The sequence below is a fragment of the Ovis canadensis genome, chromosome 4 (genome assembly GCF_042477335.2).
Source record: "Ovis canadensis isolate MfBH-ARS-UI-01 breed Bighorn chromosome 4, ARS-UI_OviCan_v2, whole genome shotgun sequence".
In the NCBI taxonomy this organism is placed as follows: domain Eukaryota; kingdom Metazoa; phylum Chordata; class Mammalia; order Artiodactyla; family Bovidae; genus Ovis; species Ovis canadensis.
In genome coordinates, this window is record NC_091248.1 from 116,445,822 (window position 1) to 116,466,689 (window position 20,868).

The 20,868-nt window shown below is 43.3% G+C and overlaps 1 protein-coding gene across 1 annotated transcript in view; it reads right to left on the reverse strand.

The window, feature by feature from the left end:
• CREB3L2 (cAMP responsive element binding protein 3 like 2) overlaps positions 1-20,868 on the reverse strand; it is a 129,554-nt gene that overhangs the window by 37,134 nt on the left and 71,552 nt on the right. Inside the window, exon 2 of the mRNA XM_069588485.1 lies at positions 16,688-16,904. Coding sequence (XP_069444586.1) covers positions 16,688-16,904 — 217 coding nt within the window. The remainder of the gene's footprint in view (positions 1-16,687; positions 16,905-20,868) is intronic.

The window sequence follows — 20,868 nt, forward strand, 5'->3', positions numbered from 1 at the left end:
TTTGCTGTACAGCAGAAACTAACACAACATTGTAAAGCAACTATAGTCCAATAAAAAAATATCATAATGTTCGTTGGGTTTTTGCATAACATCTTGCAGAAAAACCCCAACAAACTTTTTGTCCAATTCTACAATTAAAAAATAAAAACAAGCAGGAGAGAGTGAATGACTGCAACCAGGGTCTCAAGAGACAGGACCAGAGACAATGGTTAGAAGGCCTCTGCTCTTCTTCCCAGTGGATGCTTATCTGCTTCTTGTTTTCTTCTCACTCCCCATGCTGGTCCCAGTCTGCTCCTACAACTGCACTGAAGCCTTACACCAGCCCTAGACTTCCAGAACTTTACTTAGCCCTCTCAGAAACTTCAGAGTTTGTAAAACATGTTGCTGAAATGCATGAAATCCAGAGGGAAGGGCAGCTTCTTGCCGAGTCTGGTCTTGGCCTCTGGCTTTCGTGATGATCACAGGCCTGGGGATCGCAACGAAGGAACAGCACTGATTGGACAGAAGCACCTCCATCACTCAGCAGCATTCTCCCAGGAGCCCGCACGGTACCCTGCACTTCTCACCAAGTTACTTGAGAGCAGGTACCTCGGCGCAGCCCTGGAAAAGAAGGGGGAAGGGCAGGGCCGGGGAGAGCAAGGCGGCTGCAAGCAGGTGCAGAACAAGAGAAAACAAGTCAGAGGTTCCCAGAGTCAGCATTCCTCACCCGATGCCAGTTTACCAAAACGAGACTGAAATAAAGCCAAGATATGCTCCCTTGCTTTATTAAAATGTACATAAACATTCACACCTATGTGAACTGTTATTGTAGAGGGCAGCAAAGTCATTCACGTTATGAATTATTTCACACTCAAGAATCAGGTTCAAGTTTTCTTATGAAAAGGTACATGAACACCACGTCACTCAACCATCAAGGGGCAGTGGAAGAGTGGGTACGGAAGCCAAAAACTACAGCTTGCAGTGATGAAGGTTGTACTTCGTAAGCAGCTTCCTTCAGGGGAAGGTTAGATTCACTTGCATCGAAGAAAATTATTTTCCCCCACCCAAATCCAATTTATAACTGACTCAATTAAATATTCCAGCCCCAATGTATTAATATTTCCTGGGGTAAAATAAAGACGGACAAGGTTTCAGTCGGTTGAAGATGTTTTGCTTTTAGAGCTGGTTCTCCGGAGCTGCTGAGCACTCTGGGGCGGTGGAGGAGTCCCATCATTCCCAAGGGACTGGGGACCACATCCTGGCCGAGCGGGAGGGGCAGGAAACAAAAGGCCTCTTGAAGGCGGTCAGAGGATGGAGACCACACTGTACTGGGTACAGAGTCCTGCTGGCCAGATGGGCACCCCAGCTCAGCTTGAGGGCAGCGGGGGCAACTAGATGAGGAGCCAAACCAAGTATCTTTTTTTTTTTTTTAATTTTTGGCTGCACTGGGTTTTCATTGCTGCATGTGGGCTTTCTCAAGTTGCAGTGTGCAGGAGCTACGCTCCAGTCGTGGTGCAAAGGCTTCTCACTGGGGTGGCTTCTCTTGCTGAGGAGCACAGCCTCTAGGGTCCGCAGGCTCAGTAGCTGCGGCACATGGACTTAGTTGCTCCACAGCGTACAGCATCTTCCCAGGCCAGGGACTGAACCTGTGTCCCCTGCATTGGCAGGGTATATCCACTGTACCACCAGGGAAGTCCCAAATAGTTTCTAACACCACTCCCAGGAGGAGTTCGGAATGAGAAGTCTCTGTCAGCTGCAAGGAGGACATGCTCAGGACCAATGTGGGGAGTGGCCAGAGAGACAGACAGAGCACAGATCACACTTTTTTCCACTCAGGAGTGATGTGTTCATACCTCCACCTGTCAGCACTTACAGCCTGTCCACAGTGAGCAATATTAATCCCCAGCAGAGGCTGGAAGAGAGACAGCAAGATGAAATCCAGCCTCAGTACATATGAAAATGAACAGTAAGGAGGCATCACTGAGAAAAAGGGCACATGCAATTATCAGGAAATGGTGAGATAAGGCCAGACCCCATGGTTGTGCCGTTATGATCCCTGTGATGACAGGTAAATCACAAGGCACAAAAGAAAAGGCAAACATAAATACAAAAAGCAGATACGAAATTATAAGCTCACCTTCCCTGGTGGTTCAGTGGTAAGGAATCCTCCTGCCAGTGCAGGAAACATGGGTTCGATCCCTGATCAGGGAAGATTGCACACGCCGCAGAGCCACTAAGCCCGTGGGCCACAACTGATGAGCCTGTGCTCTAGAGCTGGGGAGCCACAACTACTTAAGCCTCACGCTCCACAACAAGAGAAGCCACCACAACGAGAAGCCGCCACACCTCAACTAGAGAGTTATACCAGCTAGTTACCCAGAACTAGAGAAAAGCCCATGCAGAAATGAAGACCCAGTACAGCCAACTATAAACAAATAAATAAAATTATTTAAACATAAAATTACAATCAAAATGAAGACAGGTCAGTCCTTCCAATAAGCTAAGCCATTCTCAAAGCACACATCCATTAAGTACGTCAAGAGTTTATAATCCTAATGCTCAGTGCCCTACACTCTTGTTTTTAAAAAATTTTATGTAAATATAATCTTTGTTATATCAGAGATGGAGGCTGAAGGACAAACGACATGCGAACTATGAAACAAAACTTCCCCTGAACTCTTCCAAGAGAGAAGCCCAAAGAAGCTTCCAAAGAAGCCCAAAGGAGCTTCCTGAGCTTTTTGGTGACAAACAACTGGAGTTGCCTGCCTGCTTCCAGTTCAAACCAGCAATTTATTACTCTCCCTTGAAAGATATTTTCTGAACTAGAAAGAAGTTTAAGGCCATCAAGCTCAATATGTGATCTTACGATGAGGAAACTAACAGGCAGGTCTAGACCACACAGCAAACAAGTGGCAAAACTCAGGTTTCTCGATCCATGAAAGAAACAAGTAAACATAGACAAACATTTCTGCACAGATATGCTCACTACAGCATTATTTATAATCACAAGACACTGAAAGTACCCAAAACAGTAAAAAGAAAGGGCAAGGTTAATGAATTAGGGTGTACTCATACAATGGAAATATTATGCAGCCAGAAATGTTACATGTTAAAGCCTTTTTAATAACAAGGCAAAGATTTATGATAGAGTATTAAGAAAAAAAAGATAAAAATGTGTGCACTATTAATAAGGAAAGTGACAGAATGATCTCTGGAGAATAACTCGGAACATGAGCAATTTTTTTTCCCACAATTTCATACTATTTCTAAATTTCCTATACAGGGAATATCATCATCCCAGGATGACTGCACATGGAAATGGCCTGCTTCTGGCTGTTCTACTTTATACCTCAAAACAGTAATTACTAAAAGCCTTAGTGGGTCAAGGGGCCCATTCAGAGTCCCTTAATGTAGAGTCAATGAGCACCTTAACATATGTTATATATCACGTAATTGGCTCCACAGTTCTTCATTTGTGCCTTTATTCTCCCACCGGGGACTAATTCCTATCCTGGGATTGACCACCTGACTTGCTCTGGTTAAAAGGATATGCGCTTCCTAACGCAAGTACAGTCTTGAAATGCACAACTGAACTCACACGTTTGTGCCTTTGTCATCACAGTGCGAAGGATGTGCTAGGACAATCTACCGACCCCAGGAGGACAGACACATAAAACAGAGTTGTCCCCAGATAGGCTTGGCCAAGATCAGCCAACTCTCAGCCTTAGACATGTGAGTGAATCTAACTGAAACCAGTAAAACAAGTCACTGCCCCTAACCCCGCCGAAATGAGCCAACCTCCAGTCAAGGCACAAATGTGTGAACTACAATAATAAATGACTGTTGTCAAAGCTAATGAGTTTAGATAGAGATATAGATGGAGAGAACAAATGTATGGATACCAAAGAGAAAGAGGAGTGCCATGACTTGGGAGATTGACATATATACACTGTTGATGTGTGTGCTGGGTATTTAGCCACTCAGTGCTGTCCAGCTCTTTGTGACCCCATGGACTTGCAACCCGCCAGGCTCCCCTGTCCATGGGGATTCTCTAGGCAAGAATACTGGAGTGGGTTGCCATGACCTCCTCCAGGGAATCTTCCTGATTCAGGGATTGAACCCAGGTCTCCTGCATTGCAGGTGGATTCTTTACCATCTGAGTCACCAATATATAAAATAAATTACTAATGAGAACCAACTGTGTAGCAGAAGGGATTGTTTACAGTGCTCTGTGGTGACCTAAATGGGAAGGAAATCCATAAAAAGAGGAGATATATGTATACCAATAGCTGATTTAATTGTTGTACAGTAGAAACTAACATAACATTGTAAAACAACCATACTCCAATAAAAATTTTTTAGAAAAAAGCTGATGAGTTTAGGAGTGGTTTGTTTTTCAGGAATATAGCTGGCTGATATAACACAGCTGAAAGTATCAATATATACAAGAAATTAAATCTATCACATCAGAACCTATGGCAACACAATAGCTGAACCATATTCCCATAATAATTCCTCTAAACCACCAACTGTAAACCATATCAATAAATATTTGTAGATTGATTTGATCTACCAGTTAAATCATAAAATAAATGGCTTCAGGTGAAGAAGGTCAGCCAGTAAGAAGTTGCTGAGAACAACATTCCAGCAGCAGTTGAAATTAGAAAAAAGGAGCTTTCATTCTGAACTACTAGGTGTTAGCTTGTACTCTGTCTGCCAATGGAAATAAATCTGAGAAAACAAAATGACAAATATAACCTCTGAGGTATGACAGAAGATAAAGTGAAAAGGGAATCAGTAGAAAACGCGTTACACTTTTTCCATATGACCTTACTTTCACAGCCTTATTTCACTGGCAAAAGATCAGCAGAGCACCATAGCTTAGAACTTAGATGGCTGAGTTATTGATAAAACTACAAAAATAAGAGTCAGTACACACCCTATACATGCTCCAATTTGCAAAACTTCTGAAGCTCGGATCTTGATTAAAAAAATGTTTTTTCCCTAAACTGTATCTATACGCTTTTTAAGTTTCCTTTCAGGAGGAAAACATCACCTGGGTCTTTCCTGGCCAGCCAATGGCTAAGACCCTGATCTTCCACTGCAGGGGGCATTGGTTCAATCCCTGGTTAGGACACTAAGATCCCACATGCCATGCAGCACAGCCAGAAAAAAAAGGAAAAAAGAAGGAAAACATGACCCAATAAGGCCAGTAGTGCACTGTGGAGAGTAAGAAGCACAACCGACATATCTTCTAATTTTATTTAAACAGCTTGCTATCAGAGGTCAAACTCGACTGGCGGATTTCCTGGGCATCACCATTTAGCTGTCAGCAAGAAAACAAAAACAAGCTGCTGTCTCATGATGACCAGTCCTTCACATCCAAGGACGAAATGGAGCAGCTGTGAGCACTGGGGCTAGATGCTGAGATTATCAAGACAGCAGCTAAAAAGCCCACAAACTAGAGCCAACATAGACGCAACACCAAAATGCAGGTCCTCAATCACTTCCATAAATAACTGCACTGACTAGAAACTGATTCCTGGGAGGGGGAAAGAAGAGATTAAATTGAGAGTAGAAAGTATCTTTATGTGATATATATGTTTTATATATATATATATATATGTGTGTGTGTCATTATATATATATAAATAATACATATGTATCTATATATGCACATACACAGATATACATATATCTATATCATATGTCTGTACTCTTAAAAAGAGAAATTACATAGGGCAATACCACTTATATGATATACACATATGCACCCATTAGCTATTTATATGTCTAAAGTAGAAAGGAAATTTTTGTGAATTAAATAAGTATGCCTCGTCTAAATCCTTCAGTATTTCATACTTCACCATTTGCCCTGTGAATTTCTTCAACAGAATTGGCAAATCTTGACCGATTTTTGGCGTAAACATCTCTTAAGGGAAAACTCCAAGGCTGGGTTCTGGAGGCCAGGAGAGGGGAGGAAAGCAGGTGAATGTATCAAAGAGTCATACTAAGCTGGAGCTCACTGTTCAGACAGAAGGTAGACGCCAGCCTGCCCAAGGTCCCACCCTGAGTGCCTGGACAATGAAATCACCTCCAGTGTGAGTTGTATGGGGAAGTGTTGAAAACAGTGAACACTTAACTATGAGTGTTTACTACGTATTAAACATTGTTCTAAGCGCTTTAGATATATAACAATTAATTTAACCCTGAGAGTGACCCTGGAAGGCAAGCACTATGATTGTTCTCATTTTATAGACAAGGATACTAAGATTAAACCCCTCAACCTACGTTACACAGCTGATATACAGCCTCCAGCTGGCATACAGCCCCTAGCTGGAATATGGCCAACCAGGGTTGCACACCCGGGCCAACCAGTCCCACAGCCCATGGGATATTGCTTTGCAAGAGATCAATGATGAAACATCTCTGCCAAAAGGGAGTATTCTTCAATTAACATTATTTTGAGCCCATAATTAGCCACTAAAAAAAGTGCAATAATCGGTTCTTTCTATACTTCTCACCTTCATTTATATGGACTCCTAATCCACTGTTGCTAAGCTGAAGTATTCCAATTTAAGACCAGCCAGTAACAGCTCAAATGTTTTGAGAGCTGTGTGCCAGGCCCCGTTCTTCATGTTTACCTTCCTGATTTCGTGTTCTTTCTGTGCCTATGTTTACAATCTCTTTCACTTATTCTGGTTGTTAATACTGTGGTCAGTTGGTAAATCATGTACTGAATTATGTGGCAATTGGCATAAAGCAATAATAACAAGAGCAAAGCAATAATGACAAGAGCTAATATTTATTTAGTGCTTACTAATTGCCAGGCACTGTTATAAATGTATAATATATATTAACTTAATCCCTACAACAATAGTACAAGGTTGAGTATTATGAATATTATTTCCATTTTAAAGATCAGGAAAGAAAGACAAGAGTTGAGCCACTTGCTCAAAATCACACCATTAGGAAGTAGCAGAACCCAGATTCTAATTCAAGCAAATTGATCCCAGAGATGAACTGCTAAGTTCTATCTGTGGTCTGCATTTGGTATCTCAGGTCCTCCCATAGGAAACTGTGTTTAGAGTATGCATTAACAAATATCTGTGGAGCAAATGATTGATTTCAAAAGATTTACTTAGTGTACACATACAAAAAAAAAACAAAACCCTCATGTGTACACTTTTCTTCACCAAAATTATGACTCTTACTTGTAAACAGAGTAAGTTTAATGCTTTGTTGTTGTTCTTCAGTTGCTCAGTCATGTCTGACTCTTTGCGACCCCATGGACTACAGCACACCAGGCTTTCCTGTCCTTCACCATCTCCTGGATTTCGCTCAGACTCATGTCCATTGAGTCAGTGATGCCATCCAACCGTCTCATCTTCTGTCTACCCCTTTTCCTCTTGCCCTCAATCTTTCCCAGCATCAGGGTCTCTCCCAAGTTTAATGCTAGATAGCAAGGCAATGCCAAAGAATGTTCAAACTACCACACAATTGCACTCATTTCACATGCTAGCAAAGTAAAGCTCAAAATTCTCCAAGTGAGTCTTCAACAGTATGTGAACCGAGAACTTCCAGATGTTCAAGCTGGATTTAGAAAAGGTAGAGGAACTGGAGATCAAATTGCCAACATCTGCTGGACCATAGAAAAAGCAAGAGAGTTCCAGAAAAAATATCTATTTCTGCTTTACTGACATGTCAAAGCCTTTGACTCTGTGGATCACAACAAACTGTGGAGAATTCTTAAAGAGACAGAAATACCAGGCCACCTTACCTGTCTCCTGAGAAATCTGTATGCAGGTCAAGAAGCAACAGTTAGAACTAGACATGGAACAACAGGCTGGTTCCAAATTGGGAAAGGAGTACATCTAGGCTATATATTGTCACTCTGCTTATTTAACTTATATGCAGAGTACATCATGCAAAATGCCAGGACAGATGAAGCACAAGCTGTAATCAAGATTGCCAGGAAAAATATCAATAACTTCAGATATGCAGATGACACTACCCTAATGGCAGAAAGCAAAGAGGAACTAAAGAGCCTCTTGATAAAAGTGAAAGAGGAGAGTGAAAACGCTGGCTTAGAACTCAACATTCAGAAAATGAAGATCATGGCATCTGGTCCCGTCACTTCATGGCAAATAGATGGGGAAACAGTGGAAACAGTGACAGATTTTATTTTCTTGGGCTCCAAAATCACTGCAGATGGTGACTCCAGCCATGAAATTAAGACACTTGCTGCTTGGAAAAAAAGCTATGACCAACTTAGACAGCATATTAAAAAGTAGAGACATTACTGTCATCCCCATTACTGACATCCCCTTACTGACAAAAGGTCTGTCTAGTCAAGGCTATGGTTTTTCCAGTAGTCATGCATGGACATGAGAGTTGGACCATAAAGAAGGCTGAAGAACTGATACTTTTGAATTGTGGTGTTGGAGAAGACTCTTGAGAGTCCCTTGGACTGCAAGGAGATCCAACCAGTCCATCCTAAAGGAAATCAGTCCTGAATATTCATTGCAAGGACTGATGCTGAAGCTGAAACTCCAATACTTTGGCCACCTGATAAAGAACTGACTCATTAGAACAGACCCTGATGCTGATAAAAACTGAAGGCAGGAGCAGAAGGGGATGACAGAGGATGAGATGGTTGGATGGCATCACCAACTCAATGGATGTTGAGTCTAAGCAAGCTCCAGGAGTTGGTGATGGACAGGGAAGCCTGGCATGCTGCCATCCATGAGGTTCCAAAGAGTCAGACACAACTGAGTGAGTGAATTGAGCTATAAATATTGCTTTCTTATACTAGTCTAACATTTCAATGACCAAGCAAACAAAGAAGTCATTATTTCTCTTTTAAAAAGTTGAGGGGGTATTTTCCATACTAGTTAGAAAAAGAAAATAAAAGGCAATCTCAAATGGGTGATGAGCAAAAAAACGTACATCACTAGTCCAGGTTTCAGACTCTGAAAAGAAGACTGTTCCTCTACTTGTCCACACCAAACACATCAGGTTCTTTCTGTAGCTTATCCTTGCCAGGGGACCCAGCTACTTCCCGCAGGTAAATGACAGATATGTCTGAATTTTTTTAACCCTAGAATCTACGCCCTCTAAGACGGCTTAGACCCATGCTCTTGTCAGCAGCTCTAATCAAATGTGATGAAAACAAAGCTCTTTGTCATCTCTCTGGGACTTTCTTTCCCAGGTCCCAAGGCCTTGGAACATTTCAACATCAAGATGTCTTCACCACTGCAAACAGAAAACCTAAGTCACCCATGACTCATCTCTACCCTTTACTCAGCATACCCGATGTAGTCCGGCTCTGGGTTTCATCGAATCCTTTCAAAATCCATTTTTTCTTTGTCCTGCATGGCATACACTTTTCCATTTCTCCCTGGACTGCTATATTAAGCACACCTTCCCTGCTCTGGCATCATCAGCCATCATTTTTCTTCTTCAAGTCTCTGAAAAAACACCACTCCACTTTACTAAGGCCCTGTTTCTCATCAACTGCTGAGTCTCCGCCTTCCATCAGGCATCTGTTCATCTTTAGCTCCCAGACTATTGTTTTCACAGACACCTGTGAAACAACACCATAAATTTAAGATATCCATACTAAGCCAGTGCACCTGGTCACTTCTTGCCCTGCTGACTCTAGAAGCCTAACCAGGCCAGCCAGAAGGAAGATGATTATTTTTCATGTTCTAGTCCCACTGTCTGTAGAACTGGAAGAGTCACAGTTACAGTTCTTTATTCCACCCAAAATAAAGTTACCTTGACTTGTGCCTGGGGCCAACAGACCACTTCTGGATGAGTATATTCTACTCTGAGTCTGTTGACATTTTGTATATTTTCTAACTTGTTTCTTATACCATCTTGGAGGACAGGGGCTGTGTCTAGCTCTCTCTGAACAGCCTTCATCCAGCAAGAGGTTTCCTCATTAGGAAGAAGACAGAAATTAAGGAACAAAAGTAAAAAAAAGTACCTAGCACCCCAATTACAAAGGAACATGAACAAAATAGACTAACTCATGAAGATACCCTCCAGCTGGTAAGGAGCAAGACTTGGTCATTTAAATATAAGCTTTTCATTCCTCAATCTACTTGGGTACTTCTGCTTATCTCTTTATAAAGTCTTCACCTTTTTTAAAAAAAAGAACAGAAAACCCTACTTAGCAGCCTTAATCCTGGGCAGAAACGGACAAGCCGAAAGCAGGATGTCTCTCTGGCGGTTTAAAAGGCTGAGCCCACATTCCTAGGACTGGCTCCTGTGGTTGCCGAACCATGTGAAGTTCTTTAGTTCAAGTGTTTCAGAGGAGTCCACAGTCAAATTCAGCCCCGAAGACAGAAGACTCCTATGTAATCTTAGACTAGTGTTTCTCAACCTTTTTTTTGGTCACAGGCTCTGTTGAGGATCTAAAAAAACAAAAGTTATAAATGTCCCCAGCAGAAAAACTGACAAATGGTCAGCCCCAAATTCTGCACACAATTTTAGGGGTGGGTCCACCATCCATCTGAATAACATGATAGACAAACACCAAAATGTAGGACAAGAGCACCTACATTTGCCCAATATAGTTGCTCAGGGTTCAAGGAGGGAGGAAGAGGGAAAAGAAAGTTAGTAGGGAGAAAACAAAGGGAGAAAGAAAGAAGGATGATGGTAGGAGAGAGAAAGAGAGAAGGGAAAAGGGAGGAAGATAGAAAAATCCTAATAAACTGAAAGTCTCATTTGAACTGTTTAGCTTATCACTTTGTTTCAAGCTCAGAAGCATTTACAGAAGAATTCCTTTTAATCTTTAAAACTGGACAAGAAGATTGGAATCACTGACTTTGCGAGGTACAATGAAATACTAGCCATCACTAGAAACAAGGATTCCTAGTTCCGGGCTTTAGGCTGTTTAGACAGCGCAAATGATTGAAGAATATTAAATTTAATGCAAACAGTAATGTTTAAAGTGCTGCCTATTTATGCATCTCCTAAAGAAATATCATCCTCCTGGATCAGGAAAGCAATCTGCTTAACAGAACACAGACTCCAGAGGGATCTTTGTGAATTAATCCTCCCTAAGGCAGATGCCAACTGGGATTCAAATGAATCAAATCGTTCTGTTCCCAAACATTTGCCTATCCACACAAAACTCAGAAAAACAATTGAAGCCAAGACCTGCACAATGCTTTCCTCAGCAAGTTCCCCAGCTCCTTCATGCACACTGCCTACCTCCGATTTCACATACTCCAAACAGTTACTATTCACGCTCATTATTCCCTGCATACAAAAGGGTTTTTGCTAGCATAGGAAGCCTTTACTCAGAGAAAAACTGATACTTAAGATGAACTGTGGATCAGAAACTCTTTGCAAAATATATCTGACCCACTGTACCTATTCTCAGCAAATTACCAGCACAGCCTATTACAGTGTGGTCCCAAAAAAAAAAAAAAAAAAAAAACGAGCCTAAAAGTTGAGAAATCTATTTTATTCGGTGGATTTCTGAGGCCTTAGGTCCAGAAGACAGCCTCTCAGACCGCTCTGAGGACTGCTCCAAAGAGGTGAGGGATAAGTCAGGATGCACAGGAATTTTTTGCAACAAAAACCAGGTAGTCAGAACATCAAAAGATTACTGTGAATTAAAGAAACCCAGACACCTGAAGTAAATGAATTCAGCACTTTTCTTTATATGGGAAGATGCAAGAGTTTGGGCTCATTGAAATCATTCCTCTGATATGCACCATTAACTATTTAGGGCCAATATCCTGCTTTTTTCCATCCTGAACCTCCTTAGGGGGCATAGTCCGGCTGATGACCACAACACCTTTTGTTGACTGATATGGCAGGGAACGTTCCTTGTGTATGGCACTATAGCACCTCTAAATAGGAGGGGCCAGATGGGGAAGCTGAATGTTGTGTGCTTTGGTCTAATAAGAAAGCTTCCTGAAAAAGATTGATCATTTCTCCCCACGCTAAACTATAAGTATAGGTGGTTTCTTTATGCTACATGTATACTGATAAGCATTAAAAAGCTAAAAAAAAAAAATCAAAAAAGTGTTATCAGAAAGAGGAGGGATCCTGAACTTTTGGAAACCTGCTTGGCAATCATTTCACGCAGGGTCTTGTGTTAGAAGAATCAGTATCCCAGCCCTGTGTCCACTATCTGCTTCCCTCCAACCATCACCACCGTTTCAACTCTACTCAACACGTAAGGGCTCACATGAAATTCTGCCTCGTTCCTGCAACTTTTCCTGTGATCATCACTGGGCATGCTCTCTCTCCTCCAAGATACTACAGTTTCCTCTCAGGACACTGCTCATATTCAGTCTGATCAAGTATTGGGGTACATGGTATCTTCCCTATGAGCTACTTTGAGGTAAGAATCTAAGTTTTACTGGGTTTCCCAGGTGGTGCTAGTGGTAAAGAATTCACCTGCCAATGCAGGAGAAACAAAGAGACGTGAATTCGATCCCTGGGTGGGAAAGATCCCCTGGAGTAGGAAACGGCAACCCACTTCAGAATTCTTGCCTGCAGGATCCCATGGACAGAGGAGCCAGGCGGGCTCCATAGGGTTGCAAAGAGACGGACATGACTGAAGTGACTCAGTACACACCATTTTACTATCATTGTCTCACAAGTATCTAGAACACATGGTAAGTGCTCAGCAAACACGGATTTGAAGGGGAAAGTTGCCCAGACTGTTTAGGCCAGCTCTAGTCTGCATATTCTAGAACCAAGGTTGCTGCATGGATGACTAGCTCCACAGATGATAACTGAATACAACAGAGGTTTGCTGTGTTGTTATCGCACCCCTAACACAGGGCCACTCCCTCTGCCTAGAAGCCTCTTACACATACACCTAGTTCTTTTCCTCATCTGCTGATCTTTGCTCAAATGCTACCTTCAAAGAAAGGCCTTCCCTGTCTATCCTAGTTAAAATGTCAACTTGCCTTCTGCTACGCTTTGAATGTTTGTGTCCTCCCAGAATTCACATGCTGAAATTCTAATGCCCAAAGTAATGGTCACAGGAGGTGGGGCTTTGGGGAGATAATTAGGTCATGAGGGTGAAGCCCTCTGTAATGAAATGAACGCCTTATAAAAGAATCCCCACAGGGCTCCAGTACTTTCTACCATCTGAGGACACAGTGAGCCATGACGGAACTCAGGATGGGAAAGAAGTTACTGGCCTTAGATAATTAAGGTTCATATCAGAGGAATGATTTCAATGAGTCCAGACTCTTAAATCTTCCCAAAACAGAGAAAAAAGCTAAATTCACTAACTTGATTTGTCTGGTTTTTCTTTAATTAACAGTAATCTTTGGATGTTCTGACTACCTGGTTTTTGTCGCAAAAACTCCTATATAACCTGGCTTCTCCCTTACCGCTTTGGAACAGAACCTCAGAGCTATCTGAGAAGCTGCATCCCAGGCTTCGGTCCTCAGAAAGTCCACCAAATAAAACATAATTCTCAACTTTTAAGTTGTGTGTTTTTTTCAGTCAACAGCCAGAACCACGTATGTGAGCAAGTCCTGAATTCTTGATCCACAGAAATCATGAGAGGTAATAAATGATTATTACTATTTTAAGCCACAAATTTGGGGAGATCTGTTACACAGCAGTAGATAACTATACAAGAGGTATTAGAAATGACTTCCACAAAGGGAATTCGGGCTTGAAATAGAGGCATCAAAGGAGCTATAGGAATAACAGAGGCAAACCAGTAAAGAGAATATGGGTGGTGTCTTCCCCGGTAGTCCAGTGTTTAAGACTTCACCTTCCAATGTAGGGAATGTGGGTTTGATCCCTGATTGCAGAACTAGGATCCCATATGCCTCACAGCCAAAAACACCAAAACATAAAACAGAAACATTATTGTAACCATTTTAATAAAGACTTTTAAAATAGTCCATATCAAAAAGAATATTAGAGAGAGAGAGAGAGAGAGAGAGTATGGGAAAACCATATACAAAGGCAGTTACAAATGTTAAACAGACACCACACCCACACAGAACCTCAGCACTGGGAGAAATCTTAAAGGTCATTTAGTCCAATCTTCCATCTAGTGCTAGAGTCCACTTAAAAAAAAAAAAAAGGAATTAAGGCAGGGACTGCAAGAGTTTATCTAAGCTAAAATGCAGAAAAAGGCTGACTCCCTATAGTTGTCCTCCATGTTATAATAAAATGAAGGGTATATAGTCATAACAGAGACCATATCCCTGAATTTGAACAGAGGTCATTCCTGGAAATGATTTAATAAGAAACTGAAAGGGGAAAAAAGATGGAGAGCAGAGGAGGGGAGAAGAAAGACTAAAAGGAGGAGAAGCAGGAGGAAAAGAAGGGGATCAGGAAAACGAACAATAACAACTCTGCAGCAACAGAGGAAGAAAGGGGAGGTGAGGAGAGAAGGAAGAAACACTGATTCACTGAAATGCTATGTGGTGGGCACTGCCCCAGGTTCTTTAAACTCATCATCTCGTGTTACCCTCAGAACAACTCCACAGCCTCGAATTATTTCAGCTGTATTTCCTCCCTTCCCTCCCAGGGGACTTCCCCTCACCCTGTTCCCTTGTCGAAGCAGGGAAAGTAGACAAACCACAGAGACGAAGGATGAGGTCATCATGTACCTAACCTCTTGTCAGGAGAAATCTGAGAATACACTTAGGGCTCCAAAGGGTCCAGTCAGGAAAGAAGTCACCCACAGATTTGGGACCCTCCCTTCACTGAGGACAGAAGGCCAAAGTTCCTGGGCTGTTTGTGGGTAGACCTCTAATCAAAAGAAGAATAAGCCTGAGAAAGAAAAAAACCTGCAGCATTCTCTGTCCCAAGATACGATGTTTTACTGATCCCAGAGTTGGTTCTTTTAGAGGTCAGAGCGACTTCCCTTTCACTTTTCACTTTGATGCATTGGAGAAGGAAATGGCAACTCACTCCAGTATTCTTGCCTGGAGAATCCCAGGGACAGAGGAGCCTAGTGGGCTGCCGTCTATGGGGTTGCACAGAGTCGGACACGACTGAAGCGACTTAGCAGCAGCAGCAGCAGTAGGTCTAAGGAGCTTCCCTGGCAGCTCAACTGGTAAAGAATGCGCCTGCAATGCAGGAGACCCTGGTTTGATTCCTGGGTTGGGAAGATCCCTTGGAGAAGGGATAGGCTACCCACTCCAGTATTGTTGGGCTTCCCTGATGGCTCAGTTGGTAAAAGAATCCACCTGCAATACGGGAAACCTGGGTTTCACACACACAGCATAGCAGATCTAAGAGGGATTCCCAGGTGGATCAATGGTAAAGAATCTGCCTGCTAATGCAGTAGATACAGCAGTTGTGGGTTCAATTCCTGGCTCAGGAAGATCCCCTGGAGGAGGAAATAGTGACTAGTCCAGTAGTCTTGCTGGGAAAATTTAATGGACAGAGGAGGCTGGCTGGTTACAGCCTGGGGGTCAAAAGAGTCAGACACAACTGAGCTTGCAAAAACATGCAAGCATGTGATAGATCTAAGAACCCCAACTGGAGACGGGATTCCCCTACAAAGCTAGTGGCCTATTTGTGAAGTGGACACAGGCATGTCCCTTTAACCCAAGGAAGCAGGAGGCATCCTGTCCTGTTAGGTAGTCACTTCACAAGATGCTGTCATGTATACAGTCATATTGGAGAAGGCGATGGCACCCCACTCCAGTACTCTTGCCTGGAAAATCCCATGGACAGAGGAGTCTTATAGGCTGCAGTCCATGGGGTCACGTAGAGTCAGACATGACTGAGCGACTTTACTTTCACTTTCACTTTCCACTTTCATGCACTGGAGAAGGAAATGGCAACTCACTCCAGTGTTCTTGCCTGGAGAATTCCAGGGATGGGGGAGCCTGGTGGGCTGCCATCTATGGGGTCACACAGAATTGGACACATCTGAAGCAACTTAGCATACAGTCATATAGGAGGAGAGGGGACATCTAGGTCAAGCCAGAGGACATCAAGTTAGGGACCATCCTCTTGGGAGAAGAGAGCATATGCCAAACTAGCATTAGGGGATAGAGTTTTCAAAACTTACTCAAGATACTAAAACAGGTGGTTATACTTCTAGGAAAACAAACATAGAAAACTCAATTTTAAAAGTTTCATAGAGTCTACACTAATTAAAGGCCTGTGGAGTAATGGTCAAAACATGTGAACATTTCTAAGACCAGGAAAACTAAATTCTCAACACATACCAAGCTAATGGCCTTGATAATGGGCATGAAAGGGTAACCAACGAGAAAGTCTAGGAATGTTCGCCAAGATCTCCTATACACGGGGTTAAGGAAACATGTCGGAAATGGGTCAAGAGGATACCCAAGAAGTGTTTATGGAGAAGAGTGGTCATAAAAATTCTTTCTCAGAAAAAAAAAAAAAAAAAACATGGCATGACCTCTTGAAATGGTGGATGTACTGGAATTATCAACCAGAAAGGGCAGGCTGATGTGTAAAAGGAAGCTTTGCTGCCCAGTCCACAGGGTCAAAGAGAGCAATCAGTACCATTCAGTTCTAACAAATTCCCAGAGCACACAGTCTCAGGCAGAGCTACATTCTGTGCCTCTTTGCATTTCCCCAGGGCCCAAGCACAGGCCACACACAGCAGGTATGTGGCTGAAGGGGGTGCTGATGATACTGTAACACACAATTTGCACCCTCAAGGAGGTCAAGGTCAAAGATGCCAAGGTCCCAGCTGCTTCCCCTGCTCTGGGTTTACCGTCATTGAAGCTGTCGCTGGCGGTGATGTGGGTGAATGGCGACTGGGCCCGAGGCTCCTCACATAGGGAGTAGCTGTGCTCGGCCTGGATGAGGGGTGCCGGGGACGTCGGGGACGGCTCCACCTCCATCGACACGCTCTTCTCAGAGAGGAAAGGGTCGTTCAGGAGCTGGCCCAAGACGTTCTGGGAAAACTCATCCAGAAGCTCCGAGAAGTGCTGCAAGCGCAAAGGAGGAAGAACTCTTTTAACTAGGATCTGATATTTACACACATATTCTAACTCAAGGGCTTCCCAGGTGGTGCCCGTGGTAAAGAGTCTGCCTGCCAGTGTAGAAGACACGAGAGGCGCCTCTCAGTCCCTGGGTGGGGAAGATCCCCTGGAGGAGGGCATGGCAACCCACTCCAGTATTCTTGCCGGGAGAACCCCAAGGACAGAGCAGCCTGGTGGGCTACAGTCCACAGGGTCGCACAGAGTTGGACACAACTGAAGCAACTTAGCACATTCGCATGCATTCTAACACCAAAATATTATCCACAACTTCTAACAACATCCAAACGAAGTCACTCATACACAATGTCCAGTTATCTATTGCTATGTAGCAAACCACCCCAAAGAGAAGTGGCTTAAAATAGCCATGATTTGTTGTTTCTCACTATGCTATGGGTTGGCTGGGTGGATACACTGATTCATCTGTGTTCACTAACAGAGATGGAATGAGCTGGAATTTTGGCAGGGGCTGGGCTGGGCTGGGCCACTGGATGCCTAGGCCTTTTCCTCATCAGGAGGGGAGTCCTCGCATCATGGTAGAAATGTTCCTGGAGGGAGAAAGCCAAAGCTGAGTGGCCCCAGAGGTCACACAACATCACTCCCTCCAAATTCTTCAGGTCAAGGAAAGTGACAAGGCCAGCCCAGATTCATGGGGTGAAAAGAGACACCACCTCTTGAACAGAGGAATGGCAAAAATCACACTGCAGACAGGTGTAAACAGGATGGCATGACTCACTCGGGGCCATGATTGCAACTATCTACCACCTTTTACATTGGGAATATCTGAAAATAAGCAAGCTATCCTGCATTTCTGTAGCATGAAAGTGTTATTTATAGCCAAGTGGCAAGTTCAAAGGCATCCGAATAAGCTTTCCTCTATTCTCCCAAGTACCTGGACTTTGTTCCTCTCTAGTTTTTCCTTAATCTACTTCATTTCTCCCCATCTTCCATCTCCAACAGCATCACCTCCCCAGCTCCCACCCTGCCAGGATGATGATACAGGAATGGTCTATGCATAGCCCCCAGGGGGTCCTGCATGCCCTGTTCCACAACCCCAACCATTCTGCCTCACTGATAGAGGGATATTCATGACATGAGGGTCTATAAAGCCAAGTTTCTCAACCTCAGCACTACTGCCATTTTAGATGGCAAATTCCTTGTTATGGGGGGTACAGTTGTTCTGCGCATTGGAGTGTTTAGCAGCATTCCTGGCCTCTACCCTCACCAGGCCAGTAGCACTCCCCTAGTTGTGAAAACAGTTCAGTTCAGTTCAGTCGCTCAGTGTCCAACTCTTTGCGACTCCATGAATCGCAGCACACCAGGCCTCCCTGTCCATCACCAACTCCCGGAGTTCACTCAGACTCACGTCCATCGAGTCAGTGATGCCATCCAGCCATCTCATCCTTGGTCGTCCCCTTCTCCTCCTGCCCTCAATCCCTCCCAGCACCAGAGTCTTTTCCAATGAGTCAACTCTTCGCATGACATGGCCAAAGTACTGGAATTTCAGTTTTAGCATCATTCCTTCCAAAGAAATCCCAGGGTTGATCTCCTTCAGAATGGACTGGTTGGATCTCCTTGCAGTCCAAGGGACTCTCAAGAGTCTTCTCCAACACCACAGTTCAAAAGCATCAATTCTTCGGCGCTCAGCCTTCTTCACAGTCCAACTCTCACATCCATACATGACCACAGGAAAAACCATAGCCTTGACTAGACTAGACACTGTCAAATGGCCCTGGGGGGAGTAAAGGGAAGATTGCCCTTGGTTTACTTATTTATTTATTTGTATGTGGACCATTGTTTTAGTCTTTACAGAATTTACAATATTGTCTCTGCCCTATATTCTGGTTTCTTGACCATGAGACATGTGGGATCCTAGCTCCCCAACCAGGCACTGAACCCTCACCCCCTGCATTGGAAGGCAAAGTCTCAACCACTGGACCACCAGGGAAGCTCCTCACCCTTGGTTTATTATAATTTTTTAAAGAAGGGGCTGGTGCATGGGGATGACCTAGAGAGATGTTATGGGGAGGGAGGTGGGAGGGGGGTTCATGTTTGGGAACGCATGTAAGAATTAAAGATTTTAAAATTAAAAAAAAAAATAAGTGTTAATAAACTGGTAAAAAAAAAAAAAGAATATTTTGGCTGCAGGTTATGTGGGATGTTAGCTCCACACCAGGAACTGAAACCGAGCCCCTCATGGAAGCACAGAGGCTTAACCGCTGGAGCACCAGGGAAGTCCCTACCCTTGGTTTAGAACTCATGCTGTAGAGTATATTAAAAATAATTCTAAAATAATTTAATTTAAAAGTTTGGTTGACACTAGCTGTTAGAGCCACTTCTACCTTCTTAACGTTCCCTGAGTCACAGACAAACAAGTGTCATCATTACTGATTAAACTTCAGGGACACTTAAGGAAGTTCAGAAAGCAGGTACAGTAATAAAAGAACTGGTTGCAAACGGTGATACTTCGGGGGAGGTGATGAAAATTTCTAAGATTCACAGGGTAACTAAGTCCTACCATGGAACTGAAAGGTCAGTGAAGGTGTTATGAAAATGAATGCAGCTTAGGGAAGGTGGGGGCAGGAGGTGATCCTGAGGTTAGAGCTCTAAGATCAGGATAGTTGTAGGTCAGAACTGCTCCCTTCCAGAAAGAACAGAAGTAGACAACAGAGAAGAAGCCTTTAGTGCAGGTCCTTAAAGCAGCGTTAGATGGGTGGGTTTCACCAACAGCACAAACATGAGAAAAGCTGCATCTCATCAGGACAGAATGCAGAGAAGCCACAGACCTTGGGTACGTCCTAATAGGCACGTGTCATGCAAGAGAACAAGATAGGGTGGTTGGGTTAGAGTTCTCTGTGCACAGACATATTTAAAACTGAAAGGTCTTTAGACATATCTAAGGCAAGAATTCCCTGACAGGGACTTCCCTGGTGGTCCAGTGGATAAGACTCTGTGCTCCCAAAGCAGCAGGCCCAGTTCATTCCCTGGTCAGGGAACTAGACCCCACATGCTACAACTGAGAGCAAGCATGAGGGCTTCCCTCATGCCGTGCTGCAGCGCATGGGGTCACAGAGAGCACAGACTGAGCGACTGAACAAAAAGATGGGGGCTTCCCAGATGGCTCAGTGGTGAAGAAGCCGTCTGCCAATGCAGGAGATGCAGGTTCGATCCCTGGGTCGGGAAGATCCCCCAGAGAAGGAAATGGCAACCCACTCCAGTATTCCTGCCTGGGAAATCCCATGGACAGAGGCGCCTGGTGGGTCACAGTCCATGAGGTCACAAAAGAGGCAGACGTGGCTTAGCAACGAATCAACAACAACAATACAGCAACTAAGAGTTCGCAGGCTGCAACTAAAAAGATTCTGATGCGGAAACAAAGATCCCACACTCAGCAGTGAAGATCCTGTGTGCAACAACCAAGACCTGATGCAGCCAAGTGAAAAAATATATATATTAAAACCCCCTTAGAAAGAATGCCAGCTGTCTGCATCACAATTATCAGCAGGATTTTGTTTTAGCTGTTTTCTAATGAAATATTTTAAGCATTCAGAAAAATTATAGGGAATAGTAACATGAATAATGATGATAATGAGTAATAATGAGATAATACCTTTTCAAAAAAAATCTTTTTTTCCATGTTTGCTACTGCAACCTTTTTTTCTTTACTCTTTATTTTTAAAAAAATAAAACATGAAGCTCCCATTGAATCCCCTTCTTCCCTCTCAAAGTTAACTAATGCCCTGAACTTGGTGTTCCTTTTTCCCATCTAGAACTTGACACTTCTACTACATAAGTACGTTTCCATTACATACACACAGGTTTTTTTAAACTTTAAATAGTACCATACTTTATACCTCCTCTGCAATTTTCTTCTCTCAAAAAAATTCTTTAGACTTATTAATGTTTACATGTG